General features: G+C 46.3%; 1 protein-coding gene across 2 annotated transcripts in view; it reads right to left on the bottom strand.

The window, feature by feature from the left end:
• The window catches only part of AXL (AXL receptor tyrosine kinase), a 58,742-nt gene that overhangs the window by 13,946 nt on the left and 25,965 nt on the right, over positions 1 to 18,831 (bottom strand). Inside the window, exons 5-13 of one of the 2 annotated variants that reach the window (XM_087971181.1) lie at positions 15,267 to 15,347; positions 13,087 to 13,202; positions 9,781 to 9,973; positions 8,591 to 8,733; positions 6,613 to 6,757; positions 5,988 to 6,014; positions 4,579 to 4,708; positions 4,361 to 4,452; positions 2,850 to 2,945 (exon numbers count right to left, since the gene is read on the bottom strand). In XM_087971181.1, the coding sequence (XP_087827307.1) occupies positions 2,850 to 2,945; positions 4,361 to 4,452; positions 4,579 to 4,708; positions 5,988 to 6,014; positions 6,613 to 6,757; positions 8,591 to 8,733; positions 9,781 to 9,973; positions 13,087 to 13,202; positions 15,267 to 15,347 (1,023 nt within the window). The remainder of the gene's footprint in view (positions 1 to 2,849; positions 2,946 to 4,360; positions 4,453 to 4,578; positions 4,709 to 5,987; positions 6,015 to 6,612; positions 6,758 to 8,590; positions 8,734 to 9,780; positions 9,974 to 13,086; positions 13,203 to 15,266; positions 15,348 to 18,831) is intronic. The other variant, XM_087971182.1, reaches the window with a different exon arrangement.

The following is an 18,831-nucleotide window of genomic DNA, read 5'->3' as shown; positions in this document are numbered from 1 at the left end:
GATGTTTTTTTTTTTTAAACAACAATGTCTTCCTGTTGTCCATTTTTGAAGGCGTGGGATGAACCTAGCTAGGATTGGCTGGTCATTTTTTTTTATGGAGGGTTCCATTCCAGGCCAATCTTCCAGGAGCCATAATTAAAAACATTTAGGGAAAATTGATTTTCCTTTATAGTTTTTTTTTTTTAATTTTTTTTTGGTCTTTCTGGCTGAGCCTGAAGAACATGCAACTTCCAGGAAGGGTGATGCCCTTTGGTGTGGCCTTCCACCAAACCATTTGCAAGGCGAAGAATTTGGTACGTCCATATACACGGTTGGTTTAATGTGTTTTTCTGCTTTTTCCCCCTGACTATGTTTATCATTGGGATGGGAACCGGTTGGTTGTGGTGGGTAAAAAGGCACCAAGGAAGGAACCAGGGAATTCTATTCCTGCTTTAAGATGGGCCCAAAGCCAGTTGGGTGATTTTGGTCTGGTTCTCGTCTCTCAGCCTTGGAAGAACTCAGGGGCAAAATGCTTGGAAAAAAAATCTTGCCAAGAAAACTGCAGGGACTTTTTAGTTGCCAAAGGCCAATGAGCTGCACAATGAACACATCCAGGCAATCAAAAATATATAGTGCGGGTAGCCCTTAACTTACAACCATTTATTTAGAGACTGTTTGAAGTTAGCACTGAAAAAAGGAAGAAAGGGAGGAGAGGGAGTGAAGGAGGGAGGGAGAAGAGGGAGGGAGGGAGGAAGGAGCAGGAAGGAAGACATTGAGGGAGGGAGGAAGGAAGGAGGGAGGAAGGGAGGGAAGAAGAAAGGAAGGACGGGGAGGGAGGGAGGAAGAGAGGGAAGAAAGAAGGAGGGAAGGAGGGAGGAGAGGGAAGGGAGGGAGGAAGGACAGGGAAGAAAGGAAGGAGAGGGAAGAAAGGAAGGACAGGGAGGAAGAGAGGAAAGAAGGAAGGAGGGAGGGAGGAAGAAAGGAGAGGGAAGAAAGGAAGGACAGGGAGGGAGGGAGGGAGGAAGAGGGAAGAAAGAAGGAGGGAAGGAGAGGGAGGAGAGGGAGGGAGGGAGGGAGGGAGGAAGGAAGGAGAGGGAAGAAAGGAAGGAGAGGGAAGAAAGGAAGGACAGGGAGGAAGAGAGGAAGAAGGAGGGAGGGAGGAAGTAAGAGAGGGAAGAAGGGGGAAGGGAGGAGGGAAGAGAGAGGAAAGGAAGGAAGGAAGGAGGAAGGAAGGAGGGAGGGAGATCCATTGACGAAAGCTTCTCCGAATGTTTTCCTCCTCTTGAAAAGCTTCCAAACTAATTCCAGCTGTGCTTGGAGGAAACTTCTTGGTTTTCTAAGTGAAGTTGGGGAGGAAACTCTGCCAGGCCTCTGACCTAAATGAACGAACCAGCCCGTCATCTTGTTCTATTTTGACGGCAAGAGAGCCAGCGAGAGGGTTTAGTAATGTTGTAGTAGTAGATGATTATGGTTGCCGTAGAAACCAGGCTCCCCATTTAGGGCCAATTCATAGGTCATTAAGCTATAAAAATGGATTAGGGGCCAAACCCACCCCAGTTGCTGCTGCCCAGTGCAGGACAAGAGGCCTACCCCAGAGACTAAAACAATTACCATAGCAAAGGAAACAAATGAAACAAACCCAGTCAATTAGCAGGCCAAAAAAGTCGTCCGTTTTAAGAGACTTCCAACAATCTAACAAATTCCAGGGGCCGAAATGAAATGTTATGCAATTCTAATAAATTCTAGCCTACATTCACGCAATGATTTCCACTGATGCAATTTGAGGCTTTTTTCCCCTCTTAGCATAATTGTGCAAATGTGTGGGCTATTTTCTCGCCCCCCCCCCCCATAAATATGCATGTATTTAATCTTAGTTGTGTGGTGGGTGGGTTATTATTTTTCATCATAAGCAAAAAGAGTCTCTCAGACTGGACCTCAGCGATGCAAACCTGGAGATCCTAAGAACAACGTGGCAACATTGTTGTGTGGGCTTCAAGTTCCAGAATTCCCCAGCCAGCCATGCTGGGAGTTGAAGTCCTCATGTCTTAAAAGTTCAGTAGCTTTCTGGATAGGGAATTCTGGGAGTTGAAGTCCCCACATCATAAAGCTCAGTAGTTTGTTGACTAGGGAATTCTGGGAGTTGAAGTCCCCATATCATAAAGCTCAGCAGTTTGTTGACTAGGGAATTCTGGGAGCTGAAGTCACTAGTTTGTTGACTAGGGAATTCTGGGAGCTGAAGTCACTAGTTTGTTGACTAGGGAATTCTGGGAGCTGAAGTCCCCACATCATAAAGCTCAGTAGTTTGTTGACTAGGGAATTCTGGGAGTTGAAGTCCCTACATCATAAAGCTCAGCAGTTTGTTGACTAGGGAATTCTGGGAGCTGAAGTCACTAGTTTGTTGACTAGGGAATTCTGGGAGCTGAAGTCCCCACATCATAAAGCTCAATAGCTTGTTGACTAGGGAATTCTGGGAGTTGAAGTCCACACTTCCACACAAGGAGAAATACTGGGTTAGCCAATCAGGAACTCTCCCCAATTTAGGTATTATTGAGGTAAGGTCATCCATAAGGAGAGGCTAAAACAGTTAAGATGGTGGCTTCAAATGGAAAGCACCATTTTTGCCTCACACCACAATGTCCTCGAGTAAGGTCCAGCTAAGTTTGTTAGCTGGAGCTGCTACTTGCTGCATCGTTGACCCTATCCCTTTACTGTCTAATCACACTTAATTAGAATGAAATCGAATTTCATTTTTCAATCTGCTCCTGCCCCTTTCTATATGGCACAGCCCTGCCCTAGCCTTGAACCAATTTTCTTTGGGACAAAAATATGGCCCATTAAGCACCTAGTTGACACTGGTCCCAAGGACTTACCTTCGCCAAGGGTCTTTCCCAGGGCTACTCTATGGCGGTCAATCATTACATCCTGAAGCTTTTCCTTCAATTCTTCACTGATGCCCAGGCTGTTCACTGCAAGAAGAAAAGGAGATTCATTTTGCAAAAAAGACCTGACCCAAATCATCTACCCAGAAGGGTCTAAATTGCAAGGGTGTCCAACTTGGGGACAACTTTGTGGACTTCCAACTCCCAGAATTCCTAGGCTGATACATTTTTTATTTCTTATGCTGACTGAGGAATTCTGGGAGTTGGAGTCCACAAAGTCTTAAAGTGGCCAAGGTTGGACACCCTTGGTCTAAAGTCTAAACTTGGTGGGAAAGGGGGAACGATTTCTAAATGCCACGGAAGAAGCATTGGGGTTGCTGGTGGCTTGTTCTTCTGCAGATGGAGGACCAGGCCATCATGAGATCTAAAACAGACATCTGCCAAACAAGAGGCCAACATAGTTCAACTTTCCCAGTCTTGGAGAGCGGCTGGAAGTGAGGCTGCCAAAATTTCAGGTAGTACTGCCGAAGGCAAGTCTTCTGCTGTTGCTTTCCACCATCTCCAGATCTTGGTTGAATTATATCAGAGTTTCCTGATTGGGCTATGAGTGGAGACCTTATCTAAGTTGGGTTGATCTTTCTCCTTCTGAAGGACAAGTGGGCAGAAGATGCTCCTGAGCTGATTCTGATTCCACCATGAGCACCACCTTCTTTGAACTTTGAATTATCTACCTAGCCATTTATGGATTTTTGATGGTTATATATACAGAACGATTATGGCCCATAAGTAGGGGTGGGCTTAATTTTTTTTAGCAAGGGGTTCTTTGCCCGGTTACTGGGTGGACCATGGTGGGCATGGCCTAGTCGGCCTCCTGAATCATGGTGGTGAGGCGGGGGGGCATTTTCTCCCTCCCCGGGCTCCTGAGGCTTCCCTCGAGCCTCCAGCTGGGCTGGGCTCCGGAGGCTCTTCGGAAGCCAGAAACAGGCCCATTTCCGGCCTTCCTGAACTTCTGGGCGGCCCGTTTTTCACCCTCCCTGAGCCTCCACGCATACCCTGCACATACCTGCATCCAAAACGGGCTGCGTGGGGACTCCTGGGAGAGGTAGGGCAGGGTAGGTGGGACCAGCCAGGAGTGGGATTTGGTGGGTTCTCCAAACTGTGTAGAATCTTAGCTAGGGGCTCTCTTGAACCCCTGTGAACTCCCCCCAGCAGCCCAGCCCTGCCCATAAGACTTAAAGAGGCCACCTACATCAGGGCCTGCCTCAGTTTTGCCCAAACTGTTGCCTTGATGGGCAGCAACTGCTAGATTTGTGGGGAAATGTGAACGCTTCACACGCACTGATGAGGTTACCTAGTTTGGTAACGAAACGTCTGCAAGAAAAAAACAACAACAACCCCAAACTCAGAGAGCACCAAGGGCCCCACAATGAACGCAGCTTGCTGGATCTCAGTGTAAACTCACGCCCTGACACACACTGGATTTGTGGGGAAGAGGAACTCACAAGTAGTTTCCGTAGTCCGGCGGCTGTACGATTTGCGGGCGCGATAGTGAACCACCAGCTCTCCCTGCTCCATGTTGGGCTCAAAGGCTTCCCTGAGCAGAAAGAAAACATAAAATGGGGTCCTGATGGGTCCCCCTCATGAGAAACCCCCCCCCCAAACGATCAATGACAAGACTTAAACAATGGGTGGCCTTTCTGGAGGGCCATTTTCGCCTTACCCATAGCGTGTTTCCTTTTTCCTCATACGTGCCAAGAAGATGACGATGAAGATGGCGGCGGCCACGGCAGTGGCCACGGCGATCACCACGTACCACCAGTTCCAGGAGAAGGCGGGAACGGAGAGTCCTACTGTGAGGAAGAGGAACTGTTGCTAGTGAGTAGAACTTTTCCAGTACTTTACTTTACTTTACTTTACTTTACTTTACTTTACTTTACTTTACTTTACTTTACTTTACTTTACTTTACTTTACTTTACCTTACCTTACCTTACCTTACCTTACTTCACTTTACCTTATTTTACCTTACTTTACTTTACTTTACTTTACTTTATCTTACTTTACTTTTACCTTACTTTACCTTACCTTACCTTACTTTACCTTACTTTACCTTACTTTACTTTACTTTACTTTACTTTACTTTACTTTACTTTACTTTACCTTACCTTACCTTACCTTACCTTACCTTACTTTACTTTACTTTACTTTATCTTACTTTACTTTACCTTACCTTACCTTACCTTACTTTACTTTACCTTATTTTACCTTACTTTACTTTACTTTACTTTATCTTACTTTACTTTTACCTTACTTTACCTTACTTTACCTTACCTTACTTTACCTTACTTTACCTTACTTTACTTTACCTTACTTTACTTCACTTTACTTTACTTTACTTTACTTTTACCTTACTTTACCTTACCTTACCTTACTTTACCTTACTTTACCTCACTTTACCTTATCTTACTTTACCTTACTTTACCTTACTTTACTTTACCTTACTTCACTTCACTTTACTTTACTTTAACCTTACTTTACCTTACTTTACCGTACCTTACTTTATCTTACTTTACCTTACTTTACTTCACTTTAACTTCACTTCACTTCACCTCACTTCACTTTAACTTTACTTCACTTCACTTTACTTTATTGTCACTGCACATCATACAACGAAATTAAATACCATCTTCAGTGTACTTATACAGTAGAATTCAAGTAAGTAAACAGTAAACCAGTATAGATAATCCTCGATGTACAACTCTTTGTATAGGGCAGAGGTTTCCAAACTTGGCAACTTTAAGACTTGTGGACTTCAAATCCCATGCTGGCTGGAGAATTCTGGGAGTTGAAGTCCACCAAGTCTTAAAGTTTCTAAGTTTGAGGACCCCTGGTATAATGCCTGAAATTACAACGGCACTGCAAAACTGACTTATGACCATTTTTCACCTTTACGAACGTTACAGCATCCCCACGGCCACGTGATCAAAATTAAGAGTGCGTGGCACCTCCACCATTACATGAGCATTGCAAAACTCCATAGGATCACTAGATGGAAGATATAGTAATCCTAATTGTGGGATCCCAACTTTCCATTTTTAGTGTTCCTTGAATTCAGAAAAAAAGCCTCTCACCTGACTGAGGAGCTGGTAGTAATTCACCTGGAAAGAGAAAAAAAAAACATTAAGAACTATCTATGTGGATGGGTGGATGGATGGATGGATGGTTGGATGGATGGCAGGTAGCTTGAGGGATGGATAGGTAGATGGAGGGATGGCAGGTAGATTGATGGGTGGATGGATAAGCAGGTGGATAGATGGGCAGGTAGATGGAGGGATGGATGGCTAGGTAGATGGATGGAAGGATGGGAGGATGGATGGATGGATAGGTGAATGGAAATAACTAGACAGCTAGGCAGATACTTGGGCAATAAAAAATCTTAAGCAAACCCATCAAGGCCAAAGAGAACCAAGAACTCCACAGATAGATGATAGATGGATGGAGATGGTGGACAGGCAGGCAGGCGCTTTTGGCTGCCATTGCCTCAGTTAGAACAACATTTGGATCTTTGGGGGCTCCCCAAACCTACACTGGAAGCCCAACATCACTTCACAACTGTCTTATGCTCGAGAACTCTGTAACTTTCCAAGCTGCAAGAAACGGAGCAGAAACGAAGAGCCAGGTGGTCTGACTGCAATCAGAACCAGCCAAGGTGAAGGCTCTCCCAGGTGACATGTCCTGCAGCCTCCCATTTCTCACCTGGTTCCGAGGAGAGGATCGTGATGGCTTCGCTCCAGGGTCCGTCTCCGGCACTGGTGTAGGCTGCAATCCGTACGGTCAAGTTCTGTACACTTGAGTTCAGAGACAACACTGTCTCGTTGGTCAGTCCCACATCCACAACCACCTTGAGGGGAAGAGAGATTTGATCACGTGACTGCTGCCATGGTCATAAGGGGAGGACCAGCTGAAAGTCCCATTTTTTTTTCAGTGCTGTTAGAACAGTCGCGGAAACGAACGGCTGTAAGTCGAGGATGATCGGTAAACTTTCTGCTGGCGATTGGAATAGGGCCGTGAGGGCGAACCTATGGCACCCATGCCACAGGTGGCACACAGAGTCATTTGTGCGGGCATGTGAGCCCCACCCAAAGTTACCTGCACTGCGCATGTGCGTGCCCCCTAGCTGATTTTCGACCTGTTTGAGGCCGGTTTTGCCCTCCCGGACGCTCGAGGGAAGCCTCTGCAGCCTCAAGAGGCCCAAAAACAGGCCTTCCGTAAATACCAGAAGTGCTGAAAGCGGGCCCGTTTTCAGGCTCCCAAGGCTTCCTTTGAGCCTCCCCGGAGTCAGAGGCTGAAAATGGGTACTTCTGGCATTTCCGGACAGCCCGTTTTTCGGCTTTCCGAGCCTGCAGAAGCTTCCCTTGAGCCTCCGGGAGAGCGAAAATGGCCTCAAATGGGCTGAAAATCACCTGGGAGGCACGCGCATGCACAGTGCAGGTAAAGGGGGTGGGGGGGTGTTGCGCACACATGGGCAGAGGGGGCGCACTGCATTGTGAGTGCCGGCACGCACGCACTTTCGGCACACCACAACAAAAAGGTTCACCCTCACTGGAATAGGGTACACCAGTGGTGGCATGCTGGCGGTTCGCACCGGTTCTAGCGATCCGGTAGCGCCGGTCAGCAGTTGGCCCTGCCCTTTCCTGTCCTATATATTCCTCTGTTTGTAGCTCAGCTGATAGGTGCGGCAGAGTGGATTGCTACGCCACAGCTGTTTTACTCACCAGCGCTGACGGTAAGGAAAGTCTTCATGCTTAAAATTGCCCGTTTTAGAACGCTCCGTGCGTGCACGCCCACGGGACCAGTAGTAAAATATTTTGAATTCCACCACTGTCCCCAACCTCGGGTCCGTGGACCAGCAACGGTCCGTGGCATGCTAGAAGCCAGGGCCACGTAAACAAGTGAAGTCCCATCTGTGGGATGCAGGCAGCATGCGTAACCACACCCAGTCCGGTCCACAGAAAATCCTCTCTCCAAAGAGCCAGTCCCTGGTGCCCCAAATGTTGGGGGCCCCTGGGGTGCAGCACGCTGTTGTGGTTCACCAGCAGCCTATGCAGATGGCAGGGGAATCGGACAGTGGGGAAGAACGGGGACCAGTCCGGGAGTCTGGGGAGGACTTGGACAAGGGTCCTGCGTCCGATGCAGAGATGGGGCCAGGACCATCTGGGAGTGGGGTGCTGACTCTGGAGCCTCCAGAGTCTGGCAGCAGTGAGGCCGAGGACCCAGGGGAGCCTGTTCCCAGTGCGTGTGTGCACAGAGCTGCTAGAAGGAGAGAGCAGCTGAAACAAAAGGGGCGACTCTGGAGTAAGGCTGGGAAGTGATTGGCCCTTCCCATAAGGTATAAAGGAAGTGCAAAGGTAGGAAAACCTTTGCAGGAAGCAAAGTCGTTTGTTCAGTTCAGACTCATTCTTGAAGCTCTTTGTACTTCAGTTGGTTTTCTTTCTAGTTCATTGGACACTTCTGTTATTGGCAGCACTTCACAGGAAAACAAGGTGGGTGCTTATCTTGAGGGACTGTTTGAGATTCATTGCCGGCTGGGAAAGAACATAATTCCCAGCATTGCAACAAAACAAGACTTGTTTTTAAAATAAGTGTGTGCATAATTACGGAAGCCTTGGTCAGAACAAGCACGCTTGGCCAAGATGCTTGGGAATTGGGCAACCTACAGGTGCAGCTTACTCACCTCGGGTGAATCCCCACTTTGACACACCAGCTTGTACCCCTGAAGAATCCCGTTGATGCTGCCCCGCGGCTGTCTCCACCGGAGGATGGTGCAACAGCTGCCGTTCTGTTTAGCCTCGATGTTCTCCGGCGCGGTTGCAGGCACTGTGGGAGAAGCGATATATGTGCACCATGGCAGGAGGTTTTTTTTGTATGCACAACCACGAATTGGATGTTCTAATGTGGGTTTTTATTTCTTTTTTACTGTTTTAATGCTTTGGGCTGTTTTTTAAATTGTTTTAATATGTTTTTTTTTTAAATTTTAATCGTAATATTAAGGTTTTGAATTGCGAGCTACCCAGAGTCATTTACTGAGATGGGTGGCCTATAGAAACCAAGCAAATAATTTATAAAATATAAAATAAAATAATGAAATGAAATAAAATAACATAAATCTTCTTTCTTCTTTTATGGACACTGGGAGCATTTGCACCAAGACAAATTCCTTGTGTGTCCAATCACACTTGGCCAATAAAGAATTCTATGCTATTCTATTTCTATTTCTACTCTACTTTACTCTACTCTATAAAATAAAATAAAATAAATAATAAAATTATAAAATAAAGCAAAGCAAAACAAACAGTAAAATAAAATAAAAAATATATAAAATAATAAAAAATACAGGTAATTCTTGACTTATGACAACAATTGAGCCCGAAATTTATGTTGCTAAGTGAGACACTTGTTAAATGCATTTTGACTCGTTTTACGAACTTTCCTGCCACAATTGTTAAGTGAATCCCTGCAGTTATTCAGTTAATAACTTGGTTGTTAAGCGAGCCTGGCTTCCCCACTGACTTTGTCTGTAAGACAGTAGCAAAAGGTGAATCAGGGGACTCCGCGACCGTCATAAATATAAGCCGGCTGCCAAGCACCTGAACTTTGATCACATGACTATGGGGATGCTGCAACGGTCATCAGTGTGAAAAACTGATTTTTCCTAGCACCATTCTAACTTCAAACGGTCACTAAATGAACGGTTGTAAGTCGAGGACTCACTGCAAGCATCGTAACTTAAGTCCTCCCTACAAGAAGGAAGAGGCCATTTCTGGCTATAGGTAGGCCTCCGGATTTATGACCACTGGCGGTGACCATTCGGAGTTAGGGGGCTGGCTGGGGTCCCGGCACCTCATCCCTCCCCATGTCTCTTACCCCCTTCCAAGGTGTCCATAGCCACCCAGTGGGTCCAGGGCGAGTGGCCCTCGGTGGAATGGCAGGCCACGCGCACGTGGTAGGTGGTGAAGGCTACCAGGCCGTCCAGCGTGTGGCTGAAAGGCGGGACGCGGATCTTGCGGTTGTACAGCTCCTCGGAAACGGTGCTCAGGTCATCATCGGAGCGCATAGCCTGCGAGAAAGGAGGTGAGGAAGCCGGTGAGGATGGAACCCAAACAAGGAAGATGCCAGGAACGATTCCGCCTTGGATCAAAGGCTCCTTCCAAGTCTTGAGTGTATTCTTGTTCTGTTCTATATTCTGTTTTTATTCTTACTCTAATTGCTTTATTCTTATTCTATTTTATTCCATTGTTGTTTTATTCTTATTCTATTCTATTATTGTTTTATTATTCCATTTTATTCTATTATTGTTTTATTCTTATTCTATTCTATTATTTTTTATTCTTATTCTATTCTATTATTGTTTCATTATTCCATTTTATTCTATTATTGTTTTATTCTTATTCTATTCTATTATTTTTTTATTCTTATTCTATTCTATTATTGTTTTATCATTCCATTTTATTCTATTATTGTTTTATTCTTATTCTATTCTATTATTGTTTTATTATTCTATTTTATTCTATTTTTGCTCTATTCAATTCAATTCTGTTCTGTTCTGTTGCTTTATTCTTATTCTATCCTAGGGGAAGAGCCATCGAAGTAGGAGAGGTTGCAATAGAGAATTGGGGTTTTTATTTTTATTTATTTTATATATTTATCGAGCGTGTATTAGATAACAGATATAAGTATAAACATGATTATGAATACATGAAATGGATATCAATAAAAGGGGATATTAGGACAGGGACGGTAGGCGCATTGGTGCGCTTATGCGCGCTCCTTACAGACCTCTTAGAAATAGGGTGAGGCCCACAGTAGACAGTCTAAGGTTAAAGTGTTTGGGGGTTTGGGGAAGAAACCACAGAGTCAGGTAGCGTATTCCAGGCATTGACCACTCTGTTGCTGAAGTCGTATTTCCTGCAATTGAGTTTGGTGTGGTTTACTTTGAGTTTGTATCTATTGTGTGCTCGTGTGTTGTTGAGATTGAAGCTGAAGTAGTCATTGACGGGTAGGACATTGCAATGGATAATTTTATGTATTATGCTTAGGTCGGACCGAAGTCGGCGTAGTTCTAGGTTATCTAAGCCTAAAATTTCAAGTCTGATGGCATAAGGTATTCTGCTGCAGGTAGAGGAGTGGAGGCCTCTTCTCGTGAAATATCTCTGGACTCTCTCGATTGTGTGAATGTCTGATAGGCAATGCGGGTTCCAGACAGAAGAGCTATATTTGAGAATTGCTCTATCTGGCAAATGTTTTGTATGCTCTAGTTAGCAGTGCAATATCATCGGAGAAAAAGCTATGCAGAATTAGGTCAACAACTCTTAATGCCTTTTTGGCAATGTTGTTCCAGTGGGCTCTAGCACTTAGATCAGTGGTGGCAAACCTTTTTGTTGTGGTGTGCCGAAAACGCGCACATGCTGACACCCACAATGCAATGCGCCCCGCCCCCCCGAGCAACACCCCTGTCCCGCCTCACTTTATCTGTACTGCACATGCATGCGCCTTCCAGCTGATTTTTGGCCCGTTTGAGCCCATTTCCACCCTCCTGGAGGCTCGAGGAAGACTCTGCAGCCTTGGTAGGCCGAAAAACGGGCCTTCTGGAAATACCGAAAATGCTGAAACGGGCCCGTTTTTCGGCCTCCCAAGGCTGCAGAGTCTTCCCTCGAGCCTCAGGAGGGCGAAAACAGCCTCAAATGGGCTGAAAATTAGCTGGGAGGCGTGCGCATGCGCCGTGCAGGTAAGTTTGGCTGGGGCTCACATGCCCGTACAAGTGGCTGTGTGTGCCACCTGTGGCACGTGTGCCATAGGTTCGCCATCACGGACTTAGATCATGAGAGATGAGTACTCAGAGGTCCTTGACAGAGTGGGGTTGCTGACCCCTGCATCATATTTTGCGAGAGGGGGGCGAGTTTCCTTATTATTATTATTATTATTATTTTTGGTCCGCATTCCTCTTTTTTTTTTTCTGCTGAGGTTGCGTTTCTTCCGAAAACAACTCCCAGGACAGAAGCTCCCACTCCTGTGTGAATGAGCCCATGTTGGAAATACCCCCCTTTTTTTTTTAACTCTCGGTTTTCATTCTTGGCTCTTGAAACCTCTTTCTCATGAATTTCAGTTCCCCATCCTTGAAATGGGGGTGGAGTTTGTCACATTTCATTCAGCCGGCGAGGCTGATGCGGGGTGGGAAGGTGGAGGAGGGGAGGAATCGTCATTGGATGAGTAAACCGACGTCCGGAGGAAGCAACTTTTGGCAGGAAATTGCTTCTAAAAATAACACAAAATTCCCTCGGAGGGCCATGCTGAAAGGGAAGTAGAATAGAGGCAAGTCCTCCAAATTTCCGTTGTTAAGTGAGACACCTGTTAAGTGAGTTTTGCCCCCCATTTTATGACCTTTCTTGTTGTTAAGGGAACCACTGCAGTTGTTAAGTTAGTAACAACGGTTCTGAAGTGGCTTCCCCATTGGTTTTTACTTGTCGGAAGGTCGCAAAAGGGGATCCCGTGACCCCACCACCACCAAGGAGACTGCAACCATCGTAAATATGAGTCAGTTATCAAACGTCCGAATTCTGAGCATGTGACCACTGGAAAGCTGCAATGGCCGTAAGTTTGGGGAATGGCCATAAGTCACCAATAATGGAGAATATTTATAGCTCCGGGTTGAAATGAGGGGGTCCTTGGTGCTCTCTGAGCTTGGTGGTTTTCTGGTAGACATTTCATGACCCAGCTAGGGAACAGCATCAGTGCTAGGAGTGGGGTTTGTGGAGAGGAGGAGGAAGAGGAAGGGAGGAGGGAAGAGGGGGAGGGGGAGGACAGTGGGGTCCCTGGTGGTCTCTGAGCTTGCTTGTTTTCTTGCAGATGTTTTATTACCCAAGTAGGTAACATCCTCAGTGCAGGGAGGAGGAGGAGGAAGAGAAGGAGGAGGAAGAGGAGGAGGAGGAGGAGGAGGAGGAGGAGGAGGAGGAGGAGGAGGAGGAGAGGAAAAGGACTGTGGGGCCCTTGGTGTTGTCACTGCCCTTAGTGCCATTGTAACTTCGAAGGTCACTAAATGAACTGTTGTAAGTCCAGGACTACCTGTAACCTGTTTCTGGATTTGAACAGAAGGGGGAATCAGTTATCATACCCCCCCCACCACTTTTTTTTTGGTAAATTGTGGGTTTCACCGGCTAGGGGCTGTGGCGTTACCTGGATGGTGCAGAACTCCTGCGCATAGGCGCCACCAAAACCAGGCTCCCACGTCACATCCAGGCTGTGGCCACTGCGATGGGCAACGGATAAGTCATGTGGCTGCCCAGGTAACACTACAGAGAGAAAATAATTAGCAATATTCACCTGCCAATCAATACCGAGACCACTGATGCTACAAACTGCAGGTTTCGCTCCAGGCATCCACTTATAATTGGAGACTGGATGGATAATCCCTTCAGCCAGCTTCAGGCCTGTTTTGCAATGCTACCTTTCCGCAGGTACAGGAAATATTCCACAGGTACAGGAAAATAGATTGTCCTCAACTTACATCCCGGATGTACGAATGGCCCTTTACTGCAGGGGTCTCCCACCTTAGCAACTTAATGACTTGTGGACTTCAACTCCCAGAATTCCCCAGCCGGTTATGGAGTTGAAGTCCACAAGTCGTAATTGTTGTCCCAAAGGTGCTTTTTTCGGGAGGCAACTGGACTTCCTGTTTATTTTTCTTTGGAAGACGTTTTGCTTCACATCCAAGAAGCTTCTTCAGTTTAGTTTACTTTATTGTCCTTGCACCTCATACAATGAAATCAAACACCATCTTCAGTGCACATCATGACCATGATCATGAAAATAAACACAAACACACATCCTTCACCCTCCACACATTGAACCGAAAACCCCTGACACCACACCAACAACTGCACTATAGAGCAGAATTCAAAAGAGCTCCTGCCCTGGGATAGAATCTGTTTTTCAGCCTATTTGTCCTTGTTTTTATTATTCTGTACTGTCTGCCTGATAGTTCAAAAAAAGGTGGTGCCCAGGATGAGGATGGATCTTTGAGAATGTTTTGAACTTTCTTAAGGCAGCGGGAGCTATAAAGCTCTTCCAAAGAGGGAAGAGGGCAACCCAGGATCCTCTGGGCAATGACTTTAACCCTCTGGAGTGCTGTCCTATCTGCCCCTGTGCAATTGGCAAACCATACAGAGGTGCAGTAAATTAAGATGCTCTCTATGGTGCAGCGGTAGAAGGTCACCAGCAATTTTTCATCCGTCTGTTGTTTTCTGAGAAGTCTCAGGTAGTCTAATCTCTGCTGGGCCCTTTTGAACAAGGTTGCAATGTGAGCCCCCCAGGTCAGGTCCTTTTTTAGGGTAACACCCAGAAACTTAAAACTGGCCACTTGCTCCCTTCGGTCTCCACTGATAAGCAAGGGCTTGGTGTCTGATCTGTTCCTTCCATAGTCCACTATAAGCTCCTTGGTCTTATTGGTGTTGAGGACCAAGTTATGGTCTCCACACCACAAAAGCAACCGTTGGTCCACCTCATCTCGGTAGGCAGACTCATTCCAAACCCCCCACCCCGAGATGAGTCCCACCACTGTTATATCATCTGCAAATTTAGCAATAGTATTGCTAGCCTGGGTGGGAATGCAGTCGTGCACATAAGGAGTATAGAGTAAGGGACTCAACTTCAGCTTCTGACAGGATGGTGGGGGAATGGAAGGGTTTATCTTCCTTGCAAACAGCTGGTCATTTGCATCCTTGAGGCCACTTGGAGGTTTATCTGTATCCTCAGGGTCAGCTGAGTGGTGCTCCTGGTTCCTGTAGTCTGCAATATTTTTTCCTCTGGAAATCCCTTCCAACCATTCAAAGGGTGTTCGTCCCAAATTGTATAGCTAAAAGCCTGTAGGGATTCTCAGTCCTCCAGATGATGGTTGTTCCAAAGGTGCTTTTTCAGGAGGCAGCTGCCTGCAAAGAATATCAATCCTTCCATTCCCCACCGTCCTGTCAGAGCTGAAGAAGCTTCTTGGATGAGAAGTGAAACATCTTCAAAAGAAAAAAAACAAACCCCAGAAAGTCCAGTTGCCTCTTGTAAAAAAGCACCTATGGGACAACCACGACCTGGAGGACTGAAAATCTCTACAGACTAAGTCGTAATGCTGCCATTAAATATAATACGGCATGATGGAAGGGGGAACAAACTCTTTTATCAATGCCACCCCAAATATGGCGACTTGCACATGTTTAAAAACATGCGCCTGAAATGGTACCTTTAACTCCCGCCGGGCAGTTTCCACACCAACCCGTTTACACCGATCGTTTGCACTAGGGGTTCCCCCCCAAATGGATTTTACACACACACACACACACACACACACACACACACGCGTCTCTCACCTTTCACCACCGCAGTTCGCGATGTGCTGACTCCCTTGGCGTTGTGGGCTTCGCACGAGAAGGAGGCACTGTGATTCAGCCCTGAGAGGAAACAGCAAACATCCAGAGAAAAAGATGAATTGATTGCAACCAACTTTAAATACTTCAAGAGTATCGTTTTATTTGTTTATATCCTGGCTTTATTTGTTATCAATAACTCAAGGCAGCACACATACCTACTACGTCTTCCTCATTTTCCCCACAACGACAACAACCGTGTGGGGTGGGTTGCGCTGAGAGAAAAGGGACTAGAACTTACCGTCATCTGGTGACTGGTCCAATATCAATCTAGCTAGCTTTCTTGTCTAAGGCAGAACTAGAATTCCCCATCACCTGGTGCTTGCTCAATGTCATCCAACCAGCTTTCTTGCCTAAGGCGGGATTAGAACTCACAGTCTCCTGGTGATTGGCCCAACACCATCCAGCCAGCTTTCCTAAGGCGGGACTAGAACTCACTGTCACCTGGTGATTGGCCCAACACCAGCCAGCCAGCTTTCCTAAGGCAGGACTAGAACTCACCGTCACCTGGGTGATTGACCCAACATCACCCAACCAGCTTTCTTCCCTAAGGCAGGACTAGAACTCATAGTCTCCTGGTGATTGGCCCAAAGTCACCCAGCTTGAAGTCCATGCATGGCCGGCTGGGGAATTCTGGGAGTTGAAGTCCACACATCCTAAAGCTTTCAAGGTTGAGAACCCCTGGCGTAGTGGATGCCCAAAATGGCATCTTTGGAATGGCACCTGATGCCCAGAGCAACCATCTTAGACAACCATCAAAATTAGAATTTGGGATTGCCTCAAACTTTGATTCTGGGGCATTTTGACCTTACTTCTTTGGCCCTTCGGGGCCCAGGATATTTGGAGAAAAGCTTAAGTTTTGTTTTGTTTCCTGAGTGATACACTCTGTGGTGTCATTGTTGAAAGAATCTCAATAATTTCTTTTTCTTTTCCTCAGCTGCTTTGGAAGCGTTGTCGAGGGGCAAAAGTATAAAGAATAATCAGATATATTTTTTTTGTCCGCAAAGAATTGGAAGAAGGGATTCCCGGTTCGAATCCTGCCTCTTTTCGCACTGGTGGTCTTGGGAGAAAAGCCAGGGCGATAGAAGTAAACTCAAAAAAAAAGCTCTTGCCTCATGCTAAATAAATAACATTTAAAAGCTCTTTCCCCAGACAGGAAATGGATGGTTAAACCGAGTGAACTCTGCAAAGCAGAGACATTAATTTGAATGAAACCTCATGAAGTCGAGAGGGAGATTGGCAGGCATTCACCCAAAGGCTGTTTATATTTCCCCCGCATATGGGAACTCTTGGTGAAGGTGCAGAAACAGGCCTCCATCTGCAGAGAATCTAGCAAAGCTGGATATTTGAGAAACTATTTCAGAATAAGCCCTAGAATTCCCTTGAGGCATCTCTTCCTTTAATATAAAACAAGAGACACATGTGTGTCGGAGTGTAACAGAGGTTAAAAAAAATATCAAAATATTCATGTCCTGGAAGATCTCTTTAGCTAAATACAAGGAGTCTTTGACTTACGACAGTTCATTTAGTGACTGTTGGAGCCAGAGATGGTATTCAGCCGGTTTGGACCGGTTCTACAGAACCGGTAGTGGAAATTTTGAGTGGTTTGGAGAACCAGCAAATACCGCCTCTGACTGGCCCCGCCCCCTTCTATTCTCCGCCTCCCATTGAGTCCCACCTGATTGGCTGGGTCTCCTTTTGTTGCCCTGCAGAGGAGAACGGAGCTGGAAAGCAGGTTAGTGGGGTGGGAAGGGGGATTTTGCAGTATCCTTCCCCTGCCACGCCCACCAAGCCACGCCCACAGAACCGGTAGTCAAAAAAAATGTGAATCCCACCACTGGTTGGAGCCTACAACGGCACTGAAAAAAAATTGACATGAGCAATTTTCACACTTTCGACCATTGCAGCAGGCCCTATGGTCACATGATCAAAACTCAGGCGCTTGGCAACTGGCTTGTATTTATGACAGTTGGGGTCACAGGGTCATGTGATCCCCTTTTGCGACCTTCTGATGAACCGAGTCAAGAGACAAGCCAGATTCATTTAACAACCGTCAGGCCCTAGGGAAAAATCTGAAAATCCAGGTGGTTCGAACAAATATAAAGATTCATTGTGAGCTTAAGTTTTCTACAAGAATCTGACTTAGTAATGGTCAACTGGCGACAGATGAGAGTCAAAAAGAATTCAAGGTGGGGTGGACTTAGATCTCTTGAAGGCACGAATGGACTCAAGACTAATGACGCATTCGATGCCTCCCTCCCTTGGGCTCAGCCGTGTTACTAACTTCACAACTGTAGCGATTCACTTAACAGCTGGCTGGGGAATTCTGGGACTTGAAGTCCACAAGCTTTAATCTTGCCAAGGTCAGACACCCCTGGTTTTAGGTTTTCCCAGAGCAGCCAAGCCTTTGAAATACACTGTTGTGTGGCTTGGAATCTAGCCCAGATTTAACAATAAGCAGCACCACAATGGATGTTCTTGTCCTGATCGTACCATTCCTGCAAGGGCTGGGTCAAACCAGTGGGCACACTGGCAGCCACCTGGACAAACAGCGGGCAGCGATGAGACGAGGCAGGGGGGGCAAATATTTGATTGGCATGCGCCCTGGGAGAGAACCGAATGCCACAAGTGCTGAAAACAGGAAAGGGCCTGTGGGATTAGCATGTCTAGTCCATCCACCGTGGGTGATACCACTTTCTGACCACATCGTTTCTGCAAAGGCTGAGTCAGCAACGGGCAAACATTCCCAGCAGCCGGCAGAAACAGATGTCCTGGCATAAGGGAGATTCAAACCCCGCCAAAAAAGTTTATTTTTAAATTTGTGCTCCTGTGCATTTCCAGTTCTTTGTTCCACTACTTATGGAAGGAATAGGCAAGGAAAAAAACCCAAATGTACAAATTGGGAGGAAGACGGCTCGGTAGCAGTATTGCAAGAAGGATCTTGGCGTTTTAGTGGACAACCACTAAAGCATGAGCCAGCCGTGTGCGGCGGCAACCCAAAAAAAGCTAACACAATCTGAGGCTGCCTTAACAGAGAGTGATAGAATCAAGATCATTTGAAGTGGCTAGTACCATTTTACAAAGCCTTAGTTAAGATTACACACACTTGGAATATTGCAGTTTGGGTCACCGCTTCATGTGTTGAGACTCCGGAAAGAACGCAGAGAAGAGCAACAAAGACAATTAGGAGATTGAAGACCAAAACATATGAAGAACGGTTGCTGGGGCCAGATGAGAAGTGAAACACCTTCAAAGCAAAGGAGAAGGAGGGGAGGGGAGAAAGAGAAGGGGGAAAGGGAAGGAAAGAAGGGAGGGAGTTGAAGAAGAAAGGAAAAAGGGGTAGAGGAGGAGGAGACAGACAGGGCCTTATCACTCTCCGGAAGATTGGGTGGCATTGATTTCGGACTCCTGGTTTTTATTTTGTGAATGTCAGGATACCTTTGAACTATCTCTGATGCTCACCCTGGGCGGGATGGCCCAAGATGCTAGTCCCTTTTGTTTGCTATCC

This window comes from Notechis scutatus, chromosome 8 (genome assembly GCF_049901735.1).
Source record: "Notechis scutatus isolate UNSWTSFEM ecotype Mainland chromosome 8, rNotScu1.2, whole genome shotgun sequence".
Taxonomy (NCBI): Eukaryota; Metazoa; Chordata; class Lepidosauria; order Squamata; family Elapidae; genus Notechis; species Notechis scutatus.
The sequence above is the reverse complement of the archived record's forward strand: the minus strand, read 5'-3'. Positions and strand labels throughout refer to the sequence as shown.